This window comes from Chinchilla lanigera, unplaced genomic scaffold (assembly GCF_000276665.1).
Source record: "Chinchilla lanigera isolate Chin_1 unplaced genomic scaffold, ChiLan1.0 scaffold00056, whole genome shotgun sequence".
Lineage (NCBI taxonomy): Eukaryota > Metazoa > Chordata > Mammalia > Rodentia > Chinchillidae > Chinchilla > Chinchilla lanigera.
The window spans coordinates 5,734,498-5,761,372 of record NW_004955457.1 but is presented as its reverse complement, the minus strand read 5'-3'; the positions used below and the strand labels follow the sequence as shown (position 1 = coordinate 5,761,372).

The window sequence follows — 26,875 nt, the reverse complement described above, 5'->3', positions numbered from 1 at the left end:
TTAGAGCATAAATTCAAAAACTGAATGCACTTTGGTTTTCTGTGTAAAGATCTACTTCTGGCTATTTCAAAACAAACAGAGAAACAAACAAACAAGATGAAGTCCTGTGATTATAAGCAAGAAAGTATTTATTTTGTTTCCTGCTCTTTATCTCATATTTCTTCCTTACACATCTGTCTATCTGCCTTTCTCTACCTGGTGCTGAGGACTGAACCAGCACTTTTATGCTGAACTATATCCCTATCCCTATTTATTTATTTATTTATCTACAGACAGGGTGTCATTAAGCCACTACATTACCTAGGCTGGGCTCAACCTTGCAGTCCTCCTGTCTCAGCCTCCCAGGTACTGAGATTACAGGTGTTCACCACTATGCCCAGCAGGCCACTTTACCTTTTGGTAGGCAATTTTCCCTTGCTAAATAAAAGCTATGACTAAAGCTTTGCCCCTAATGTACTTAGCTTCAACTCTTATCTCAAATTTAGTGAACATATGCAAACACAGAACATCATCAATCACAGCTTTTGTTTTTCACTTATCTTTGAAATTTATGAACTCCTTCTCAGTGGATGTATTCAAGCAAAAGCTGAACGGTCATCTTGTCTTGAACGTTACAAAATCAATTCTGGTTTTGACTGACAGAGGCCTGCAGTGGATGACTAACAAAATGCTATTCAACTCTACAACAACATATCTCAATTCATTAAATGATTATTTTTTAAATGTCTCCCAACATTAAGGGTAAGGTTTCTATATATCATGCAACAGGAAAGACCCTATGAATAACAGAAAAAAAAAAACAAACTACACCCCTGATGTTGAAGGAGGTCACAGGCAGATCACCAGCAAACACACATAGGATGGAAATAAGGTGGGGAGTTGAGGGGAGCAGATAGACAGCTCCTACTGCATAGGAAAGTCAACACTTCCTAGCGAAGGAAAAGAGTATAAAATATGCGTAGGAGTTAGCAAAACAGAAGAAAACAAAAAGGAGGGATACAAGGTTGTAGGTTTATACTGAAGCTTAGAATTCACCAGTATTTACAAGCAAATACACAGATCACACATAAAATTCTGCTACAGTTAGGGACCAAAAGAAATTGCTGTTGTGTGGCTCTGATAAAATATTAATAGTACAAGGCACAATTGGGCCTCCATAGAAAAAAGAAACAATACTTACTTATGTGTTTAATTCTGTTATATAATTGGTTGTTTTATTATTTTGTTCCTCTTTGGATATGGAGCAGCACAAAATTATAATCGCAGTGTTTTGACTGAACTGGCACTTACATGATGATAGGACAGAACATACCACAGAAAACACTCTAGAATTGTCCCTGCCAAGTGCATTATAAAGGTGGGGACGTGCCTGTCCAGCACTCCTGTGGTTTTCATTTAGACTTTCCAAAGCTTCATTATTTTTCCTTTCACCAGCTTTTGATTGTGTTTAATGCCCACTAGTAATAACTATTATCAGTGACTATTTCTGTGCTCTGTGATCATTCTAATATTGTAATCAAAGAAGAAAAAAAAAAACTAGTGAGACTGCTGGCTATATGGGACTCCCAGGAGAAAAAATTCTACTCCACTTAGTGATATTTTCAGCACACACATCTGAATTGCCTAGATATTAAACCATTCAATTACTTTTTGGAGAGTTTATGAGTTCAGAATTATATACCAAGTGTTCGTGTACTTTGCGCATTACATCACATCTCCACAGTGGCCTAGCAGGTAAAGAAAACAAACAAGCATACATTAATGAATGCCAAGAAGTAATCCAGAATAAATACGCTAAAGGCAATTTGAAGATGTTCATAGACTGACCGGAGACTAGCCATAGTTTTCACAGCAGAATTTTGTTTAGCTACAGGATAGATAACATTAAACATTCCTTTAAGAATTTCTGCCCCTTTTCAGTGACAGGGAATACCTTATTCCCTGCAAGGTAGAATAAAAGCAGTGTATCTCATATCTGGACTCTACCAATCCTTTGTAAACACCCTGGACAGAGGAAATAAAAGCATTAGTTTCTGTTTGTGAAAATGGCCATGAGCCCTATCAACATAACCACCATAACCATTACTTGAGTCATTCTTCAGTGGTGTTTCTTGTGCCTGTTTCTGTCACTTGTTCTTTTCTGAAGTCTCCTGCACCAGGGTTGGGTGAATGTGCTAGTCTTCAAATGTTAGTGTATCACAGTTGCCTATGAGACTACTAATTTGCAAGCCCCTAACCTAAAATTGTAATGTATTGTATATAGTCAAAAGTAATTGATTTAAAATGCTTTCATATGCATTACTTTAAAGGAAATATAAAAAACAACAAAATTTAAAGTAGACAGAAAATTAGGAAATGGTTTCTTCTTTAGTAAAATGTGTCTCAGATTTGCATTGGTACTCTGGATTTGCCCAGTTTGTCAATAGCCCAGAAAGACAGCAGGGCCTTCAGGAATATTTTATTCTGCTTACTTCTTATTTCTTCTTTTTAAATAATGGGAGGAATATGGCAGCTGTACTTGATTTTCTCTTGTCCACAAACCCTAAAGGCATATGTGTTCAAGAACCACTTTTTGATACATTTAAACAGTTATGTCCATTTGTTACTTGCTGTAAAGAATAGAAAATGCAAGAATATCTGGGTATACCAAACTTTTTTCATATGCACGATTCAATTAATCCAATGATAGATAGAGGTCCAAAAAAAAACCACTTCTTTCTCTAAACCAGCAGATAAGTGCATTGTGTTTTAATGTGCACACACAGTTGAATAATCTTTAAAGGAAACCAACATAAGTGTGTGAGTTGGCTTACTTCCAACATTGGTCCTTTGTCACTTTAAAGTTATCATTTGCTTATTATCAACATTTGCCTGGATGGCAAGAGTATTATTCCAAGAAAGAGGGACAAAGCAAAAATAACTTTTTAAAAAATCTAAGTAATGTCTTTTATTTCAAGAAATCAAAATTTTCTGCTAATATTTGTTAGCCTGCAACATATAAGAAAGGTCTAAAACATTAATTAATGCTTTATAAAACATTTTGTGATGATGTCTATGTCATATATTATTCACATGAATGTTCATGTACAGGAATAAAATGAGCTATTGGGTGTTAAATAACGTATACTACTTTCAAAATAAACAGGCCAAGAAGTTGGAAGGCAATATGTACAGTTTTTATTTATTTATGATAAAACAGTTCGTTTCAGAAAATATTTTTGTTATAAGTAATTATGATAAAGAACAGAACACAATAACAATAACTTAAATGACATAAATACTTTTAAAATTATTAATACTAATAATACTAATTAATTTAGTTTCTGGTATTTCAGGAGGAGTGCGTGAAAAGACTTAGTGCCTGATATCCTAAGAATTATAAGAAATAAGCAAAATATATCTGATTTTACCTTCTTTCTCAATTCCAGCATAAATTACTATGTAGATTAATACAAAGGACAATGATATCACAAAAGACAATGTTTCAGTAGAAGTTGGAGGCAGACTTTTGAGCTGCCCTTGGGAAAGGCACACGCAGAAATTTCAACTTGGAATTTATTTCATTTCTTTAGTGGTTTTATTTATTTTTATGGTGCTGTAGATCGAACCCAGGACTTGGTGAGTGGTAGGCAAGCACACTGCCACTGAGCCGCATCCCAACCCTCAAGAGGGAATTTAATCTGGGGAGACCATGTAATAGTCTGGTTATAGCAGTTTTATTATGTTGATATAAGATGATATAGATTGGATCTTCAGTGGATTAGAAATCATATCAATCCAAAGTTTCATAGTTTGCTTCACATCATTGGAATCAAAGGTTAATGACAAATCCTCAGGCACTGAAGAATCATACTTTTCATTAGTGTCCATCATTGAAATGAATGAAGGTGTAGCAGTGCTCAGTGGTCCGGAAGTTGAGACAAAGTCGTGCCTACTCTTGCCTAGGACATTTGAATGAGAGAACAAGATTCGAGGTTTATTGAGGCAAAACGTTGGCATTTTAAGGACTGAAGGTTTAGCTTTTACTGAAGTCCATCCTTAGAGAACTCTCAAATATCAAGAAGAAATTGTTTAACAACATTTTAAGCTCACTGCTGCATCTATAGCTAACATTTCTAGTAGCATAAGATCTTCTCTTACCTATCATTCCAACTGTATACTGTAACTGGGAAGGCTACTGGGGCCCTGAAATAAGTAATGATATGACAAAGCCAAGCAAAATATCTCATGCTGACATAAGTAGAAGCTTGAACTTCCTAGGTTTCTTTTTTTAAATACATATAACAGATAACTGTGTTCTCATGTTGGCATTGTGTTTAATTATAACAGCTAAGGTCTCACTGCAGTATGTTATAAATTATAAATCAGTGTCTTAGACTTAGGTGTCCTGTCCACATTACCAAGCTATGTTTTGCAAGGAAGATGGGGAAGAGCTCAGAGGTTTCTCAGCTCACTTCATCAAACCAGAGATTACGGGGCAAATGCCCAGCTGGTTGGCAGTTTCGCACAGTGACAGTGTGTATTTGGAAAGAGAAGTCTTTCCCCTTCAAAGTTAGAATAGAATGTTACAGTTCCTGATACCTCACAAATTTCCTTTTATAGATTCGGAGAGAATTTGCCTGTGTCTTGACTTTCTTACCTTGTTTAATTCTGCATTCTCACAGGTTCCAAAGAAAATGAATAAAAATAATAATGCATTAGGAAGAACAAACTAAAGGAGGCTGTGATCACTTTTAATTATGTTATGAACAATGGAGAAAATATGTGACCCAAAATTTTTATTAGAAATTTAAGTGAAATTTACTGTCCTATGGGTGATATTTTAAGAATTTTTGACTACACATAAGAATGGCCATATAGTGTCTCCTTTAATTCAAGAAGTTTTCCCTTTAGAAAAGAGACAATCTGTTTAAATCATATTTTCTGTCAAAGTAGTTTTGTCAAAACAATATGGATTGTGTCTCAAAATTTCTTTAAAATGATTTTCATTTCACAGAAGGGTACACTATGTACATTGTAAAAGCCCAATAAATTAGAAAGTGATATTAACCTGCACACACTTAAAGGAGTACTATCTAGTAGTCTTACCAGGATATTAGATGATGCTTTTCAGCAAATAAGTTTATGTTTGACTCTGGTATTAAGCAAAATCAGTGTGGCTAGCTATCCTTCTTCCAAAAGTAGTTCTTACTGGTTAATTAGGAAGAAAATAATTCAAGCCACTTACACATTAAACACTAAAGGAACTTACTTTATAAATGCCTGGTTTCTTGAAAACGAAGTATCTCGCAATTGTGAATGGATAATTACAAAGTACAGCTCTCTCTGTTTAGGTATTAGTTTGTGAGAGTCAAGATGAGGATTCGTTTTTGTTTTTGTTTTTGTTTTTCTCAGTCCCAGGATTGAGCCTAGGGCCTGGTGTATGCAAGGCAAGTGCTCTCTACCGCTGAGCTACACTCCCAGCTCCCAGATGAGGATTTTTGGTTCCTGAGAAATTTGTTCCCCAAAGCCCTCAGGCTGAGGAAAGACACAGCTAAATTTAGATGAGAGTTATGAGTGTCTACGCTGTTGTGTGTACTGTGAATATCCAGTGGCTAAAACCCCCAGTGTTAAGCATGGGCTAAAGCACAAATCTAAATATCTCCCAGATATTTTTGGAGATCTTAATAGGTATGTTATAAGCAAAAATTTAAAACTAGCTTTGTGGCCAGTGGTTTTCAAGACACCAGTGTCTCCAAGATTGAATGTCTAGCAGCACAACAAAAGCTCTCAAAGGCTCACAGTACGTGCTGCCTGCATAGCTGAAGCATCTCTCAAGCTTATTTGAGGACTACCTCTTTGATTTGCCCTTCCAAAACATTTAACCTAAGACTAATCATGAAAAAAAAATCAGGCAAATTAAAATAACGTGATATCCTACAGTTTATCTGAACTGCAGGGGTTGTCCTACAGTTTATCTGAACCGCAGGGATTTAGCTCAGCAGCACAGCACCCGCCTGGCAAGCACAAGGTCATGAGTTCGATTCCCGGTACGGGAAAAACAAAAACAAAAAAAGAAAAGAAACCACCCTAAATATCTGAACTGCATTCCTCGAAACTGAAAGTCAAAGTCATAGAAGAACTGAAAGAGGCCTGGTGTGGTGGCGCATACTTGTAATCCCAGCACTTGGGAGGCTGAAGCAGGAGGATTGTTGGGAGTTTGAGACCAGCCTGTGCTACAAAGTGAGTTCAAGGTCAGCTTGAACTACATAGTGAAACCGTCTCAAAGAGACAAACAAAACAACAACAAAAAAAGAACTGAAAGAGACATGAAAACTAAAGGTAATGTAATACCCTAAGTGAGATCCTAAAATGAATCAAAAGAACATTAGGTTAAAAATTAAGGTGATCTAAATAAATGATAAGCACTAGCTAATAATAGTTAGTAATAATGTGTCCATATTGGTTCATTAATTATAATAAGTGTACCATGCTCATGTAAGATGTTCAAAATAAGGGAAAGTATGTGCAGTGGGCTCATGGGAACTCTTAATAGTTGCTCAGTTTTTCTGTAAATCTAAAACTATCCTAGAACTATAATATCTATTATCTTTTTAAAAGCACACTAAGAAGATGTGTGCTTATATGAAAAGTTTCCTATTTAAGGAAACTTAAATTGGAACACATAAAAATATAGAAATTCTAATTCTGGTTAAGGAGTAGTAAAGAAATTGAGGCATGTAATGGTCCAGATGCTGAAGGCACATCTATCAAAATAATGTGATTGAGAAGCTTGCAATTTGAATCTGGGTTGTTTCTTCCATTCCCTAGACATATAAGATACTGACAGCTCAAGAAAAGCAATATTTGGACTCTCATGTCAGGTCTTCCAGTATTTGACCAGGGACAATAGGAGAATGTGTTGATGATCATTGCGGAATCGTCTTTATAAAAGATGGAGCTCATCATTCATAGGTATACATGAAGCGGTTGATTCTGAAGATCCGTTCTTTGACTCAGGCTTTTTCTGGGACACGTGTCAGTGCTATCTTGCTGTGTTTGTCAGGGTGTTTATGTACTATCTGGGGGCAAATGTATAAGAAACTTTCACTATTGTACTTGACCAACTTTTCAAGCTCCTATTACCTGGCTAACAAATCCAGAAAAACTATTTACATGTTTATACCTAATGACCAGTAGTAGCATAACTAACAGTGTAATTGTAAAAACAGCAAATGTAATAAATATCATTTATTGGGCATAGCAGGGGCTGTGTTGTTTTAACTTTGTAACAACCCATCTTAGTCACTTTTTCATTGCTGGGACCAAATACCCGACACTGGCAACGTAAAGGCGGAGGGGTTTTCTGGCTCATGTTTTAGAAGCTGCAGTCCCTGTGTTGTTGGTGACTTGGTGGAAGGCCCTGGGTAGAGAAAAGCTGCTCAAGGTGTGGCAGCCAAGACGCAGAGAAAGAAGGCCGGAGTGGCGGGAGATGAACCTTCCAGGCCACACCCAGTGACCTGCATCTTCTGACAGACCCTGCCTCCTGACAGCAAATCACTTGTTAGCCACGTAATCTCATCACCTTCCCAGAGCCCCACCTAGGAGCACATGGGCTCATGGGGGACTTGTAGATATAAACCGCGATGCAACCCAATAAACTAGGAATGATTGTCGTGGTTGTACAGCTAAGGAAGCAGCACTGTGTATACAGTTCTTTGCCCCTAGTTGGTGAAGCAGGGATGTTCCTTGTCTTATTCACAAGCCCGTCAATCAGTGTTTGAAGAACTAACCTCACATTTCTTTATGCTCTTACAAAGAATCCATAGAACCCTTTTGGTAAAGTTTTGGGGGCAGTTTGGTGTTAAAATTGAATTGGTTAAATGAACGAATTCATCTAGCTCTTCTTGGTATGCCTAGGAGGCAGAGGGAGACAAAGATTGTTTTGAAATCCAGTAAGAAACAAACAGGTACTCTTAGGAAACTGGCAGAAGAGCTTTCTTTCACAACAGTCGAATTTATTGGTGGTGTTTCTACACAGAGCTTGGCAATAAGCAGATTCGTCTTAACATAGTTTTGGTTCAGTTGTTTGGAGGTTTTTGCTTCTAGTACAATTTTGAAAATAGGAAAGTGGCCTCAGTCTCCATCAGAAACATTCATCTCCTACCTTTTCACTCTTACAAGGGGACCGTAAACCATCAGCGAGGCTGCAGCCCTGGCAACCGCTTTCCAAACTGAGTGGTCAGTCACCTCTCACCAGTTACGTCTCCAAATTGACAACATATCGCATATAAGAGAAGGTCAGGCGGTATCTGTCACTCAACACGTATAGAACACCTCCTCCTCACACAGTTCATTCTTTGCTCTGACCTACAGCTTCCTAATGCATATCAATGATTCAACTTTTTTAGCTCTTATTTAACTCAAGTGTGAAATAACGCTGAAAGATTAGATGTAGGCCTAATACTATATCTTTATCGTTTTTCTCTGTAAATTGTACACTAATAGAAAATAGCATTCCTTCTTAAACTACAAAAAGGGGTAAAGAGAGTCTGTAAGAAAATTAAGTCAGAACTGTCTTAATTTACAGTACTCAGAAAAGCATGTCTACCTGTGGCTTAAATTGAATTTGAAACTGAAAGGTTGATCATTGTCTTTCTTAGGTTCCACTGAAGGTTGTTCTTTTAAGAGAGTTCTGGAAGTGATTTGCAATGACCTTTGTCATCCCTCTCTCATTCTTTTCTATCCAGTTTTTTTCATACTGTAGATATCCTTCCCTTTGGCTGACGGATCCCTTGCCTTTAATGGGGAGTCAACCTTCAAGACCTTAGGTCAACGAAAATGAGTTAAGATACGTCCTTAAGTGACAAACATTAGTTTTCTTAATACATATGTAGAATGATGGTGCTCATGTATTTTTTAGATAATTTTTATTTTAAAGAGAATTTTAGAAAAAGTAAACATGATAAAGAATTTCAAAACAAAGTGACAGGAAATTAACAGTGGTTATTATGTTGCATATTGTTATCTTCAAAGTAGTTGCTCAGATTACCAGAAATAGGCATGCAAGATTGATCAAACAATGTAAACACTGTTCCTTTCAATGAACTAATAGAAATTAGTAGTACCATTATCTTAGCTATTATATCTACATATATTCCTTCTTACCTCCTTTCCCCCTTTCCAGTTGTTCAGGATAAATATTCTAGAAACTGTATTACACAAGGAATCAACAATAGCTAGTTCTTGATATTCAAAGAGGATTACTGAGCCAGGTGCAGTGGCACATGCCTGTGATCCCAGGTACTCTGAGCGAGTAGGCTGAGGCAGGAAAATTGCAAGTTTGAGGTCATCACATCAGCGTAGCAAAACTCTATCTCAAAGTAAAGAGGGCTAAGGATATATTTCAGTGGTAGAATCCTTGTGCAAAACCCTGGTTTCAATTCCCAGCATGAAAAAATAAAAATAAGAAAAAGAGGGTTATTGAAATGCCTTTTTGATTGTAGCAAACCACTGTTTATGTGATAAATTTTCCCCATCTTGGTACGACTGGTATTAGATCAGATTTCCCCAAAGTAATGGGTAGTTACTGCTTTTGCTGTTCCAGTTGCAGAAATTATACAGCTTTGAAGAATGGCGGATGAACGGAAAGATGAAGCCAAGGCGCCACACTGGAGCTCAGCACAGTTAACCGAGGCACCTACACACCCACATCCACCGGAAATCAAGGACCAAGCTGGGGCAGGGGAGGGACTTGTCCGAAGCGCCAATGGCTTCCCATACAGAGAGGATGAAGACGGGCCACAGGGCCCCTACTCAGATACCAAAGAGAACGGGATCAACGGAGAGCTGAGCTCAGCTGACAGAGAAACGGCAGGTAACTAAGGGCCCGCTGTTGCTACTGCTTGCTTTGTGCTTTGGAGTCAGTTTAGTCTGAAAGTGCATTACTTTACCATGCTTATTGTCTTTCACTAGGGCCAGGGCTGAAATTCCAGTTGGTCAGGAGAACTAGACACCAAAGAGAGGAAAAAACATGGTCACTAATCTGACTTTCCCCTAAACTGGTTGTATTCTCCATTTGATTTCCCTGTTTAATTTTTATTGCTTGGATTTGTACAGATAAATCGCTCTGTGTGTGTTTTGCTAGAAATTATCAGCATTTTAATCTATTAATCAAAACTTCAGAGTTTTTGTGACAGTGGACCTAATTTAATGATTGATTAGAAATCTATTTACTTTACAGAAAGATATGTAAAATCCATCTCCACAACCTCCAAAAGAAAAAGAAAAACACAAAGAAAACAAACATACATGCACAGATATAGGAACCATTTCAGACTTTCTCAGACAGCTATTTAAAAGTCATGTACAAGTGCTGGAATGAGGACATAATTTTGCTTACTTTTTTTTCAAAATATGACGTCTGTCAGCAATTTCCTTTACTCTATCACTGATTATATTATCTCTAGTGGCAGTTATTATGGGACATTAATGGCATGGACTAGCCATTAACTAACCATCATGAACTAGTCTCCCCTCTTTTATCTTTCACCATCATTTTCCTTTATAATTCAGAACTTAACATATTTAAACTCATTAACTTGCATACAACTTCCCACCCAAAAGAGGGAGCAAATTATAAGAAGAAAAGCTATGCTGCCTCCAAAATCACTACTTCCTTGTTAGAAGATTAGTTTTCTATACCTCATCAATTAGTCTGAAACGCTTATGGACAGTACATTCTATTTAAAAATACATTAAGGTGTGTAAAAGTAGTAGAGTGTCCTTAACATGAGAAAAGTCCTGAATTTCATCCCTAGCGCCAACCTCTCCCCCATAAGCATACACAAAACAGGTACACACGTATGCATATGCAAATTTTAATATGGACTATGGAAAGCATTTGAGATGACAGGAGAAAGTGCATGAGTACACAGGGAAATTTTTAAAACTCTACTCACACAAAACACCACTGTGGAGAATTTTCTATTTTTAATGATTGATTAGAAATCTATTTACTTTACAGAAAGGTATGTAAAATCCATCTCCACAACCTCCGAAAGAAAAAGAAAAAAACAAAGCAAACAAATATACATGCACAGATATAGTAAAAGTGCCATGTTACATGAAAAGTGCCATGTTAGCTTCTGTGCAGCTTTCTGTGTACAAGAAATGGGCCCTGAACTTCATGGATCAGGTGCTGCAATAGCACACGAGACCCGTGCAGGAAGTGAATTCAAATACAAAGAACAATGTTGCCGGGTCAAATGAGAAGTATAGAAAGGCAGATTTGAAGAGGGATTGTTTATACTAAAAGCCAATATTCTCAAATTGTGCATAGATACCTCCTGCAGTGGCAATCAAGCTTAGAGCTACACGAGATGTTTTAAATATTTAAGAAGAACACCATAGACAACCTCTGTCTAGCGCTACCTGAGCCATTAACTCAAGAAGACTCACATCTTCAATGGTAGATGACACTATATTCCTTTTGAAGATGACATATCTTTGAAAGCTGAATTTAAAGCAGTTTCTCTGATAAAAAGCATGTACCTTGCAGAAATGCATACAGAACAGGACAGGAAGGTGGCAGCGTCCAATATGATTCAGGGAACTCGGAAGCTATACACAGCCTTATACAGCTTATTGGCGAGAAAAACTATAGTTAAGAATGTAACTAAAATATTTTCTTACCATGAGTAGTAAACAAGTAATAGCTCCAATTTACTGGGTCAATGGTGGTGCAATGAGGCAATGAGGATAACAGGTACTCTTGATCCAGGAATATTTTGCTACAGCTGGGCGTAACATAACTTGAGGAGGGTGGGGCTCACATGTCAGGAGCATTAACTAAGAGGATTTTGAACGAGTCAAGGCTTGAGCAGTTGAGGGCACATTAGAGTACAACAGTTAAGATGAGCAAAGTCAGTAACGTAGTAGACCAAGATTCTCCACATCATCATACCCAGTTGCACCAGCCTTACGTCTCTGGTCTTCAATAAATGTGTATTGAGTGAGGGAATGAATGAATATCTGAATGCGAAAAGATGAAGGTGCTTTTCAAATTAATGAGAAAATGACTTAAAAATCTAGCTGTGTCTCTTGGAAAGGCATCATTTAATGCTCACTATCTGTGGTACTTGCCTGGGAGAGCAGTGGAGAACATCGCTTACTGTTCCATTTGTTCCGTGATCTTAATGAAGTATTTAGGAGCATCAGAAAAATGTACTTGTGGGGTCAGCCTGTCCTTGCCAGCTTCTTTGAGAAAATAAATCAGAAAGAGACTAGCAGATGTTTCTTTTATGTGATGGTTTCAGGAGTGTTCTGAGTTAATTTTGAAGTCAGCTCAACTTGTATCAGTGAGTCTTATATTATCCTGGGGAGATTGATTGCAGAGGTTTTATGCGTATGTTCATAGTGACAGAGGTGGTAAATAATAAGCTGTTAGCTACCACTGTGGTATTTTCAGTCCAAGCTATACTATAATTTAAAACTAACTCTCTCTCCAAAATAACAGGTCATGTATTGAAACCGTAACATATTTGAATGTGGAAAGCTGTAAGTAAAGGAAAATGTAAAATTTTTGTTTCCTCATACATACAAAGAATATTTCAATGATAAGTTCATGTGCAATTAAATTTCTCTCCAGAACACTAGCTTAATAAATGATAACTTTTATCATTGCTAATTTATGGATAACTAACAAATTATGTGATGAAAATCATCTCCAGTAATAGAGATGCTCTTAAATCTCAAATATGGGCTTTTAAAATGCTATTCTTTGATGATGGAGACTGTGGATATGGGCTGGTGATATATTTTGAGATCCTTGTTTGTTTTAAGGAGCATAAAGAATTTATACACCTGCTTATTTTTTATCATTCAGATACAATTCATCAGTGTGTTGAAGTTTTTCCCTGTAAAAGGTAATCCTGGCTGGGCATGGTGCTACATGCTTATGGTCCCAGCTCCTTGGGAGACTGAGATAGAAGAATCACCTGAGCCCATAAGTTCAAGACTAACCTGAGCAACATAGCAAGACCCTGACTCAGAAAAATAAACAATCATGACAACAAACCAATGAATAAAGAAAAATATGCCTTAAAACAGTTCACATGAAGCATTTCTCAGGGACATGGAGTCCTCAGCTCTGTGTCATGCTTGAATCCCCAAATTTCTATTTTCCTTTCTTCCATAGTTCTTTCTTCATTTTTAGACATAAATTTTCTGTAAAATTATTTCTTTTCATTCATCTCTATGAACAGGATTTTGTAATCAATGGCTTGAATCCATCAACTCTTCCATCCCTTCCTTCCCTCAAGATTGGGCCTACTTCAACCAAAGCTCTTATGTTATTCTCCTTAGCCCACCCTTTGTAGAGTTCATTTTCACTTACAGGTTATAATAATTTCTAAAAATGACATTCCCTAGTAAAATTATCTTTTGATCTTCTGCACTAAGACCAAGGGCTGGGAGAATAGGGAATATTAGAAGGAAATAATATTTTAAATTACACTTCTTTACAAGATACTTGTCAAGGTTTTATCTCCTTCCATACAGTTTAAAGCCAGTCTATAGAAAGATAGGTAAAATTATTTTCTCAACTGTAATCTTTGATATTTCATTTTTTTCCTCATCACTAAAGTGTTATTGTTCAAAACTATGCTATAGAACCGTAAAAAAAAATAGAAATGAGTTGGTATTGAGAATCTAACCTCTAAAGAAAGCTCCTATTATATTAAGATGGTAGCAAAATTTTTAAATTGTTTTTTCAAATGTGAATAAGAAAGGTAATGACTTATGACAATCTCTTCCTTCTTCTCTTTTCCACTTTGTTGAGCAAAGCAAAGGAATGCATTTTGGTTCCTACAAATGTCCCACTCAGTGACAAATGAGTACTTCATCCTTGTGCTTATTACCCTAGAGCAGGGTCCAAACTCATGTTAGACTTCGTATCAAAATAACATAGCGTCCCTTGTGGTAGGACAGAAGGGCTGATGTGCAAACTCCGTACTCCTCTGACAGGAAACTCATTTGAGAAAGTGGCAAAGTGAAAAAAAGTAATCTTTCAAGTGGCCTTTTAAGGCCATGAAGAGCAGTTAGTTTCTGTAACCTTGTACATGTGACTTGGCAGGGCAGCTTGTGTTTGCATCATTTACTCCTCCATTACCTATATATCAGATTCTAGCCTGCGTCTGTTCATGGGATCATCAGCCACCACCAGTGTCTACAGAGTAGTAGTTTCCTGATTCTTAACCTGTTCTAAAAAAGTGCCATCACTTCAGCACTAGTTGTTTTACATCAATAGAGAGGAAAAGATTTTCTGATTCTCTATTTGTCCCTCAACAACTGCTTAAAGAGATATTGTGAAAATAGTCTGTCCTCAATATCAATAGGTTCCACAACCATAGGTAAAATCAATTGTGGATCAAAAATATTTGGAAAAAGTACTGCACTTATATTGAAAATGTACAGACTTTTGTCATTATTCTGTAAACAATGCAGTATAACAATTGTATACCGTGCACTTGCATTGTGTTAGGTATTCTATGCAATCTAGACATCATTAGAATTATATAGAAAGATGTACACAGGTTCTATGCAAATAGTATGCCATTTTATATAGGGGATTTGGATATCCACAGATATCCATAATAAAAGGGATCCCTTATATCCCAAATTCCGTAATACCTCTTTATTTTGGTACCAGTTATCAGTATCTTCATTAACAAATAAGAAGGTTAAGGCAGTGAATGGTTAAATGACTTGCCCAAGGTTGCACAGAAATAAAATTGGGAGCTACATTATGAAGATTGTGCTCAGGAATCCAGTATGATTCCTCTTCCTGTGGAACTGTCCCCCAAGCAAGAAGCAATGTGAGATTTTTCCTATACTGTATAATGTACCTCGCTATATAGACATACTGCTGGCTGTGAAAGATTTCAAATCTCTTTTCAATGAGAAGCAGTTTGTTTGTTTGATTGTTTTTATCTTTTCTGGTTCTCAAGACTTCAGTACTTTTGTAAATTTTAGGATGTGCCCTTTATGAGAAAACACTAATAGAATCTGCTAATTTTCTGTCTTATGGATGGTAAGACAGAAAGCTCAGCAGAACCTGTAAGGTGACCTTTCACAGCTCTTTCGTTTGCGGCTTTAGTCACCCATCTGAGATCCCATGACTATACCCAGAGCACAGGTCTCTTGTCTCCTAGGTTAATGCTCTTTCTGCTGTCCCCTGCCAGACCAGGACTAGAACAGCCAATCACAACCTTCATTCTAGGCAAAGAGGACCATTTTCTTCTGTTGTAGAGCTCTCACATTCATGTACCTTTAAGCATGACATAAAATCAGAAGTTTATTCCATTTTCAGCTTGAGTGAAGAAAAAAAGAGACAGTTCTAAGATGTTGATAAACAGCAAAACATTGAAGTCTTTGGAGTCTGACTGTAGGGATTATGATTACCTAAGGTTATAGTGCTTTGAACACTGGTAAGAAACAGCAGTCATGGTAGACAGTGGCACTGTGACTATCAAAGGCCAGCATCAGGTATTTCTTGGGCGAGATTTACATGTCTTCACTTTACTTCCCAAGATTTCTCTAGGTGCCTTGGTTTCCCGAGCATTTCCGGGCATGCTTTTCAGTCTGCTCCCACCCTAGGTGGGGAGAGCTGTCACCTTTTCAGAGCTCACCAAGGGCTCTGGATCTTCCAAAGCCCTGCTCTGCACTTGAACATACACGTGACTCACATAGCCCAATGGACAGACTCAGACAGATACACACCCTTGCCATTGCTGCAGTTCTCAAATGAAGCCTGAAAGCACACAATGGGGGAAAACATCAGTACCTCTGTGGGCAAGAAGCACAGCATGCTTTATGCTGCCCCTTTTTTCTAATCTTTAAAAATTCCAGCTTACCTTTTCTTACTCTCCTGTTCTCCTCTGCCTCCATTTCTAGTTTTGAGATTTACCAGGGGGAGCCAGCATCTCATTTAAAATATGACCTGTTGTACATAATACTACCTTAATTTATGGAGAGAGAAATAGCATACAACCGTTTCTTCCAAAAAAATGACTAAAGCCTACCGCACCACCTCCTGAGGCAAATAAACAAGCTGGCCTAACAATACAAGAGGTTGCAGAATTTTTCTTTTCCTTGTTGCCATGCCAACCACTCATTGCTCTGGCTGCCATTTCCCTGAGCTCTGCAGAGCAGAGCGTGCAGAGCAGTTATTTAGCATTCAAGGGCGGATCTGCAGAAATCCACACGGCCTCCCTGTGAAGCCGAAGCATCTGGGCCTGGCAGCACCCATGGATGAGGTCAGAAAATGGGCACCTTTTCAGTGTTTTCCTTCTGAAGGTTAGGCATTTGGGCCTGGAAAGAAAGACAAGGACCAATTTCCTTTTTTTTTTTTTTTTAAGACAGTTCCATGAGGTTTGTATTTGTCACTTTTGCTTTGTCCTATGTGGTCTGTCAGATGAAGCAGATTGTGGGTATTAGCTTCTGTCATCGTATGTTGTTTGTCATGTTGTACGACAGCAGGACCTGGACCTAGCTCAAGACGGCTTACAGGGACGTTATTGGAAAGAAGGGTGTCTCCTGCTCTGGGTAGGGTGTGAGCTCGTGTACTGCAGGTATTATCAGCCGGCTCTTTTGATGTTTTACAAATCAGAGGAAAGGATGGGCACAGAATAAGCTTTTTTGTTTAAATATAACGTTATACACTACGGTGTCCTCCAAAATTCATTCTTTGCTTTATGTCAGAGTCAGTAGGACGTTGTTTTAAGCCAGTAATTTTGAATTGACATATAGGGAAAACTTGGTTTCTCTAGACTTCTTTCAATGAAGGTCAGTGACTCAACAAATTGAGGTATGGTTTTATTGCTTAGAATTGTAATTGCCTATGGACTCTGGAAATTATGGAGAGTAAGGCTCTGCCCAGCACAATATAACATCATACTTTAAGACTAAGACATTTGTATAAACGTTTACTTCTGTATATATTCTTGAAGAAAATACCCCTTGCACTGTGGAACTCAGTGTTATGTCTGCTCTTGCTTTGTACTAAATAACAGAACTATTTCACAAGCACTAAGAAAAGTATTTTATTGGCGTCTTTGACCCATTGACACTTTGAAAATGTGTTTTGTTGCATTTGTGCTCTTAGCAATGCAACAGATTTGCACTGAACAGAATGCAGAACCATGTGTAAAAATTATTCTGTGGCGATTTAAGGATAAATCTAATTTCATTCTCCTTGTGTTTTGTACCTGACCTTTCACTCAGTTCTGTATTTTCCACAATCTTGCCACACTTCCTTCTTTCTAATTTGCTGTCATGTTTTATTATCATATTTTTCTTTCAATGTCTTCCAGTTTAGAGGGGGCATTAGAAACTCTATTTAGGAAAAAAATTCTCAACAATTGATAAAATCTTTTTACTTTGTAATGAACAGATGAAAATCATCAGTAATGGAAATGAGCCTTTGGAGGCTCATTTCTAGACTGAGCCTTTGTTTCTGCCGGAGTCAGGCACAGTCTTTATCTGTTGCTTGTTATATTTTAAGTAATCCCTCCTCACAAATGAGAAAAGAAAAATGTAAGAGAAAAAATTTGACTAGTTTGAGACTATATTCATTATTAAACAATCGTGTTTTTTGAAAAGTCTATATACTAATATATGTGCTTGTATGTTTACAGACATACATATGCAAACACTTGTACAATATTGGAAGTTTAGATCTGAGAAAGATTTTGCTACTTTATGCGGAATATCACCCTGCAGCATGGCTTTGGGCTTGATTTTATTGTGGCTGAGGGGTTGCTAAGTAGATGGGAGGCTCCCACACACCCCCTGCACCCCTCTCTTTCTTCCCCAAGCTGCTGACCTGCATTGACTCTGCGCTCAGTCAAGCTTTTCTCTCTTCCTCCCTCTCCTCACACTTCGCTGCCCCCTTGGCACATTGCAGAGAGCATGTGCTCTGCCTGTCAGGAAGCCTAGAAATTCCTATCAGGAGCAGGTGACAGAACAACTGGTGCTGCCTTGCAGACCTGGCCATTTCACCCTTATCTGAGCTGGCATCATGTGTCCGGGGGAAAAGACAGTGATCCTTGAGCTGCCTGCTCTCTGAGTGGCTTGGTCTTACAGATGAGTCACCACTCAGCAGTACTCATAAGAAACCCAGTTGAAACCCAGCCAGGCTGATGAGCAGAGAAAAAGAAAACCACATGTCCTTGCCACTGTGCAACTTTAACAAGTCCTGAGTGGTTATCGGAACCTAGAAATGAGAGTAAATTATTGTCATTTGCCTTCGATTTCAGGAATTCTCAGAACTTCAGAAGGTGGTAGACAAAGGTAGATAAGCAGGGAGGGATCAAGAGCAGAGAAGAAAAATCATCTTTGCAAGAAGTGATTCATCTTCAGCAGCCTGAAAAATTAGCCTCAAATTTTCTGTCCAGATTTTCTGTTTGAAAACATAGGTCAGGGCTGTGCATGGATGCGAGCTCTCAATTCTCACAGGGGCATCTTCAGCACGAAGCGTCAGTCCTCTGACCCAACTGAAGGTCTTCTGTCCTGTGAAACAGTGACTTTGTGCTCTTCAGCCTGTGATGGCTTCCTTCACATGCACATTGGGCAAGGAGGGGTGGAAGACATTGAGGAAAGCCACCTTTTTAAGAGAAAAGTCCTCAAAAGTCTACCCAGGTCAGAGACAGAGAAGATACTGATTTCATTCTTCCTAATGAGGCTCTTCTTATCTGAACCCTTGCAAGTGCCATGTTTATATCTTGCTAAAAGCATTGATCCCAGTCACAATATTGCAAGTGCTTTGAGGTAGAAACTGTGCTTTTTATCCATATTCTCTTCCTTCTGGCATGTAGCGCAGTACTTATTTTCTATAATAGGTCCTAGTAAATAGTTTTGAGTTGAGATAGAAAGATACTTAGAATCCATTTACAGTTTTGAGGTTGGAAATCACATAGACAAAATAGTGCTACAAAAATTATACCCCAAGCCAGATGTGGTGGCACACACCTGTGATCCCAGGCCTTGTGAGGCTGAGGCAGGAGTATTACCTGTAATACAACATGGGGCTATAAAGTGAGTTCAAGGACAGCCTGAACTACATAGTGAGATCCTGTCTCAAGAAAACACACAGAGGAGGAGACTAGAATCAGTATAGAACTATGAGGTTGGAACAGAAAGGAATTAAGTAGGAATTCCAGCATACTGTAGTGAAAAAGCATCGCAGAGGTGGTATAAAAGTGGGAATAAAGATTGAGAGTTGGGAAAATACATTACTGACTGAAGACACCAGTAAGACATTTTCTTGATAATGAAAGTTATGAAACTGGAGAGAATGTGAAAAGTCAGAATACGTGAACTTTCGGAGAGACATCTATGATCAAATAGCTAAGAAGCTCATGGCACCGAATAACTTTTTATGCTCATTGCTATGAAATTCAGCCAATGTCATAATTGGGCTGGATTAAAAATGCTATCGAAACAGCCTGCAAATGGAGCTCTGAACTGCATGTTCCGTTTTTTGTTCTCTGGCTATCAGTGTGGCTTTGCTGCTCTAAATCAGAAGCTCAGCAACCTCATTGCTGACAAATGGATAATCTGAGTCTGGGAGCAAATACATGTTCTATGTCATCCACTTAATTGCACTGCTTTAAAAGAGCCTTATGCCAGTGTTATGCTGGAGAGATGCTCTCTACTGTATTGCTGAAGGTCACCCTGAACACATTACCACCATTTTTCTCCGTTTCATTCTGGAGTCTAACAAATAATTTGTAAGCAATAAGTTTGGGGGCAATAAACAGTATTTCCATATTAGGTTCATGGGAGACGTCTTTACATTAGCTAGACAAAAATGTTTTATTTTAATTGGACATACTAGTTTTTTTCTTTTAAAAAGCTTCAGTGACCCATCATTTTCTTTTTGTCGTGTTAGAATTAAAAACGCTTCTACTTACATTTTCTAATCCTAATTCATAAGAATTTCAATATTTAAACCTTTTTATTCAAAGAGAAGGCTAATGGTAATAACAAGAAAAAGAAAGGTTTATTTTATAAAGCAATTTGCAAACTAAATCTGTTCCTTAGATACTTTTTCTCCTTATTCCATTTTACATCTTACTGTCCAACTTTTTTTTTTAATCTTTCTTTTAAAAAAATAGCCGCTGGCTAACATCAGCATGAAAAAGAGAGACTTGAATTTTACACAGAAGACAGGAATAAGGGTGGAGGTGTAGCCCGGCTCGGTAGCAGAGCACTTGCATACCATGTGCAAGGATCTGAGTTTGATCCTCAGCACAGAAAGAAAGAAAAAAGATTATAATAATAAACGTCCTATCTTCAGAGCTCTTCTGAGCTACCACATAAATACTGCCACAGGAAAATGACATTTTTTTATTTTTTTAATTTTATTTAGGCCAGACCTTGCCATGTTGCCCAGGCTATCCTCAAATTCCTCATCAGCAGAGACAGCAATTTTAAGCATATTCTTAGACACTGGAATTAGTCTTTTGCTTCATGGTCAGGGCTACTGTACATAAAATACTAAAATTGCAATTTCATTTTGGAAAACAGAGGTACAAATTCTGATTTAGAAGTTTTTCTTATATGTCAGGAAGAAAAGAAAATGGGTTCTCATATATTATCATTGACAGATCTTCCAATTAAAATTTTAAGACCTTTTTATGAAAGCTGATATTCCTATCCTCAAGAATGCCCATATCTCTTTTCAGTAGGTGTGCTTCCGAGACCAAGTGAAGATTTACGGGCAGGAGAGTGCGTGGCTACTGCAGCATCTGCCTGTCTGGGGCCAAGCCTGAGCAAAGGGAGGAAGCAAATAAAACGCGTCTTGAATGCTTTTCCTCCTGCTTCCTCCATCACGTTTCTTTGTTTCCTTCAGGTTGTCGGGATCACAGGCTCCTAGCCCTGGTACCCCACCTTCAACCACATTGTAAATCTCAGTCTTCTTGCCCTGCAGCCTATGTACCTAGATACCATCCTGTTTTCCTGGTTTGAACTCCACCAAGCCAGCAGCATGTTAGTAACTCTCTCTGTTTGCTAGGCTTCTACAACAGAAGAACCAGAGCTATTTCAGAAATTATTTACAGCTTTACTCTTATAGAAACCATTGCATCTGATACAAAACTTGACTCCCTTCCCATAAAGAGTGAAGACTCTGGCCACTGTAGTTATGAAATAGATGGCACCTACAATTAGAAAGCATTTCTAGAAGTATGCTTGGTATCAGTGAGAGCCAGTATACAGAGGAGAAACTCAGCAACAGAGATTAAAGTAGTAAACATTGCAGCATAATCATCACTATACATTTAGCTTTTATTAGTACATGTTGGCAGTGATGTTTACATTCTTTGTAGGGATGTGGTACCTGTGCATAACAGAGGTTAATTCCTTTTTTCATCTCTGACCTCCATCTTTTGATCCCCTTTCCATTTGGGAAAGATCTATCTCCCTACTTCCTATTATTTCTCTTAGTTTGCTCTTTATTTATTTTTTCGGTTTCTCACAGGAAAGCAACCATGGAATATTTAAGCTTGTATGTCTGATTTTCTTTCCCTAACATTATGGGCTCAAGGTGTATCCATTTGCCTACAAATGACTTGAGTTTGTCTTTCTTTATGGCGGAGTAGTGCTCCATTGTAGTAAATACCACATTTTCTTTATCCATTCATCTGTTGATGGATATATGTGGTGAACAGATATCATAAGTTAAAGATATTGTATTATGGCATCAAAAGTAATTAAAAACAGAGATTAGAAATAGTAACTACTGAGAAATTTTGCTTCTAAATTTAAGAAATAGAAGAAGACACACACACAATGAGACACAAGAAGTATAGTAAGTATATATGGTCCTCATATGGCATTGTACTTACCATGTTCTAGTCAAAAGCTTTTGACTACCAGTGGTGATGGAATTGCTAACGTAGTGTGTGTGTGTGTATATTGTATTTATTTATGCCATACTTTATAGCCCATATATGAAGCATTTACTAATGAGGTCAGCTTATAATATCTTATTGCTCAACATTAATTTGAAAATGATAGTTTACTGTCAATTGAATATTTACTACCAATAAATTTAATGCTATTGTTTAGGCACTGAGAGAACTGATAATGCTTTTGGAATCTTAAAATGCTCTGGTTTGCATCTTACAACTATTACAATTGCAGTATTTTTTGTAAACACATGAGAAACTGTATTATCTTCTCCATTAAGTATTAAAACATATCACACCATCACAGGATTAGAGTATGAGACATTGTTAGAAACAATGAGGAGACCTGCAGGAAATCTACCCTTTAAAAAGATCACTAGAGGATAAAAGAGTACAATGTGTGCGCATCCGTGCTAATAGTCATGTATATTAGGGTCTCTCTCTACTTATCAAGCTCTGTATGCTTTGGATACCTCAAAGGATGTGGACACCAGGAGTGAAGTTAGGGTTCCTTATAAAGAAATTAATGTTTTCGTGGGATGGCTTTGAGTTCATGTGTTGAGGGAGAGGACAAAGGTCGAGAAAGTCTATAATCCTGCACTCAGAATCCTAGCCCACAGGTTTTGCAGATGCATGTGAGAATACATGAGTGACTCTGGAAGGATCGGTCAAACTTTGTGACCGTTACTGGAAAATCTTAAAGAACAAAAATAAAAGACATCCTCCAGCAAGATACCTCTACCATCAAACACAGTTTCAGGTTAAGGGCTCTATGTCTTCCTCATCTCACATCCTCCCAAATGCTAAGCGTAGTTCCCTCGTGTAAAATGAATTCTCTCAAAGTAAGAACACACCAGAGCTAAGCTTTGTAAAATCACGGTTTCTTATCTTGAGTGCATTCATTTCCACAAGCTACTTTTACCGCCAATATATTTTCCCTCTTACATTAAATGGATCCCCCTTTCACGCACTGTTTATGTAGAAGAAATCTTGGGAAGTAAAAGCTTGGAGGCAGAGATCTGTAGCTGCAGTGCTGCCTGTGTGACTCTTTGAGATTAGTCTGAGTCTGACTCGGGTGGCATCCGCCAGTGCTGGCCTCTGATGAATGCAAGGTACCAGGGAACAAACAAAAACCCCAGCCATCTGCTCTTTTAGTTTCTTTCATCACCAGTTGATTACAGGAAAGAGTTGCAGGGAGCCATTTACTCTCCAAATTAAGCAGCGTCCAAGCAAGGAACTTTTATCTCCCTGTTTTTATGAACTTATCTAGGGTATTTGTTTAGCAGAGTGCTTCAAACTACACAGTGCTTTCTTTCCTTGCGGACTAGCTTCCAGCAGCAGCAGCAATTAGCATGGGTCTCCATAGCAACCATCCTGTACCCTACTGAGAAAAACCTTTCCTTGACAGGAGCACTCTGTCTTAAATTGTTTTGTTTTCCTTTTCCGCAAGTGTATTTGTCATTTCTTTTCACACAGCATTATTTTGTCTGTGATTTTTAAAAGCAGAAACGTTTACTGGCTTTTATATTTATATGGTTGAATTTACTGTCAAGTATTTTACATCTCTCTCAAAAACCTGAAAAAAGTCAACAAAAATATGTTCTCAGGCATATGCCAGCCTGCTTAGTCCTTGTGTTCATAGTCTCATTGGTAAACCTTTGTATGTTCAAGTGACCACAGCTGGTCTGATAAAAATCCAAAGGGTTCACACTGAAAAACAAATTTCTTGACCTACCAACGTCATAAATCACTCAGAAGCAAATTAGAATTTTCAAGACTATTTTTTTCTTTTTATTATTTTAAAAATTAAAAAACTGACAAAACAACACAAAAAGAACAAAAATGATACATGACCTCAAGACAAAATCATAGGAATTAACAAAGGTTGCTACATTACATACTGTTATTTTCAACGAAGTTGCTCAGTCCACCAGACATAAGGATGTAAGATTGATCAAACAATCAAAGACAGTAACAAGTAAAATAAATAAAAATAAAAATAACTTTTTAAAAAAACATTGGCAGTGTTGAGAGTTTCAACCTCATTGATTTTGTCATTAATCAACTAAGCAATACTGATACATTAGTGTAACAAAATAACTGAACAAAATTCACGGGAGAAACAGGACCTTACCCTGTCTTTAAAAATTTGATGATAAATGATGAATCCTGTGACCGGAAGGGCATCGTGTGTGTCATGAATCAGCTTCATGGCAAAAAATAGAGGACTTCGATGGTTATACATGCTGAGTAGTGCAATAACCCGGTGGGCAATATTTAATTTATGTGGATTTTATCTTTGTAATTTAAATAATGAATGGCAGCAGCCTTTTCCATTGTCTGTTAGACAGGACATTCTTTTTTTTTTTTTTTTTTTTTGATTTTTTGGTTTTTCTCCGGTACCACGAACCGCTTTTGCCGCTGAGCTAAATCCCCAGCCCCTAGACAGGACATTCTAACAAGGAGATATTCATCGGGAAAAATATAGAATCATCTCAATATATGACAGAAACTTAGCTCTTATGTATGTTTTATTGATCATATGCATAGTTTAAGTCAGCATATGTTATTTCATGTAATTGTCACAACACAGCAGAAAAAGAATAACACTTCTATTCCCTGAATCTGAAGGTTAGAGAGATGGTCCCTTAACCAGTGTCTGGGGGTTTTTAAGAGTTGGAGGCAGAATTTGATCCCAGGGCTTCTGAAACTAGAAATTAGTCTTATAAAAAATATTTTTACTACAATTACATCAATCAAAGTGAGACCTAAAAGGAACAATAAATTCCTTTCACTCATTATTTGGCCATTTTTTCTAGTTGAAAATTGTGTGGATTAAGTGATATCAACAAGATAGAACAGGCATGGTAAGCACTTATTTAATTTTTTTTATTCATTATGATGTTTATTCATTACTGTAGATGAACGCCAGTAGCTTCATAGGATACCTTTTGGGTACTGCTAAGTAGCTTTTGTGGTTGAAAACATGTTTCAATTAGTTTCTTATACTTATTTACCTCCAGTCTATGTTTTACTAATAGCAAGAAAAAATAATATTTCCTTCCAGAATTTAATTTATCTGCCAAGGACTGCTCTGCCCAGAATAAGTTTTCAAAACAATTTTCACTTTTTCTTTTCAAATGCCTGTCTATATGCTGGTAATATTATTACCTATTACTCTTTGCGTTGTATCTTTATTTGTTCTTCTGTAATACTTTTAGAAGTTATCAGATGAATTTAATTCACAGTTACCTTAAATATTCAAACTATCATGAATTTTTCTTTCCAAATAGCTTATAGGCAGATCTGCTAAGATTAAATCCAATCATCGTTCACTTTCTTTAGCCATGACATTTATTATCATTGTATGAAATACTGTAGACAGTGACTCATTACATCACAATACTAATGATAAGGTAATAAACATGACAAACTAATATTCAAACAGTACTTATAAGGTTTTTACTACAATGCAAAAACTATAAGTAGTTAATCAAAAGTTCAACATTCGCAAAAGAGAAAATCAAAATATTACACAGTCTTTTTAAGATAATCCCTGATGTAAACCAAAAAATGTTCATTTCAAAAACATTTTAGAAGTTCATTGAACCTTTCAAAACATCAGATTGGAATGAGCAGTGTTATGATTTTAGTAATGAAAATCAATATTAACTTTCAATTATTTATAATGAATAATTCCCCAAATTCCATCTAATACAGAGTCATCTCTACTCTTCTCAATAACTAAGTCCTAGTCACCACACAACTGTGTACATGTGTTTAGAAGTTAAAAGCAAAAAAAAACTTAAATAGAAAGTGGAAAGGAAGGCAGAAGATAGAGAAACTATGCAATGAAAAATGAAAATGTATTCTAATACCTAATCTCCCAGAATATTTTTCCTGGTGCTGATTTTCCTTAGGTTGACAGGGTTAGCATGCCTTCTGGGACCATCTAGAAGATGGTCCTGAATCGAGACATGCTGGCAAGAATCTTGAGCAGATGGTACCCCAGAACCTACGCAGCCAAGGAACTGGTATGAAGCCAGAAAATAGAAAACAAAGACAATATTTACTTCTCTCATAGCTTTGTTTTGGAAAAAACACTTTACTTGGCCGTAAGCATAGCCATCCACATTAGTGATAGTGGGTTAACAGTACTGTCAGACGGTCACAAAACTAACAGCCTCGCTGCCCAGATACTATTGCTCTTTCTTTAAAGTGAAAACGTAAAGGGAGACAGTCCAGAAAAATGTGTAACCAGAGCAAAATAAAAACACACCTGATGAAGAGCTATCTGAAAGTCTTCCCTTTATTTGAACTCCTTGATGTGCTGAGTCCATTATCTAATTATGTAATAAGTTAGTACACTACTACACAGTACGTAAGACAAACACAGTGTTATACTATTACTAGTTCTGAGTGAGGCTTGAGACTCAATAAGTTTAAGTAAATTTCTTAGGATGAAATAGCTAGAAAGTAGCAATAGCAGAGCTCATACTCATATTTTTCTCAATTAAAGCCTATATTATGTCTTCTAACTTACCCTAAGAAGTCTTTTTATCTCCTACATACTTAAAGGTATGATGGTTGGATGGGTGGATGAATGAGTGGATAATGAAGGGAAGCATTTACTTGATCTGATCTGTGCTGGATGAATGAAGATCTTAAGATATACATCGTGGCCTTTACATTGTAAAAATTTAATTACTATGTTTGTGTATGTGTCCCCTGCTGGGGACCGTATCCAGATCCTCATGTATGCTGAGCCAGCACTCTGCCACTGAGCTACATCCCCAACCCACATTTTTATTTTTTTATGTCTGGTTTTGTTACTGTCTTCGATTCTCTTACATATTTGTTTGGCACATTTACCCTTAACCTTCCCCGAAATTACCCAAATCATGAATGAATTTCTCCTGACCCAG

General features: G+C 37.3%; 1 protein-coding gene across 4 annotated transcripts in view; it reads left to right on the top strand.

Annotated features, from left to right (window-relative positions):
- Window positions 1-26,875, top strand: part of Map2 (microtubule-associated protein 2) — a 137,289-nt gene that overhangs the window by 54,742 nt on the left and 55,672 nt on the right. For all 4 annotated transcript variants that reach the window (XM_013520775.1, XM_013520774.1, XM_005396956.2 and 1 more), the window contains exon 4: window positions 9,587-9,856. In XM_013520775.1, the coding sequence (XP_013376229.1) occupies window positions 9,613-9,856 (244 nt within the window). In that variant the 5' untranslated portion in view covers window positions 9,587-9,612. The remainder of the gene's footprint in view (window positions 1-9,586; window positions 9,857-26,875) is intronic.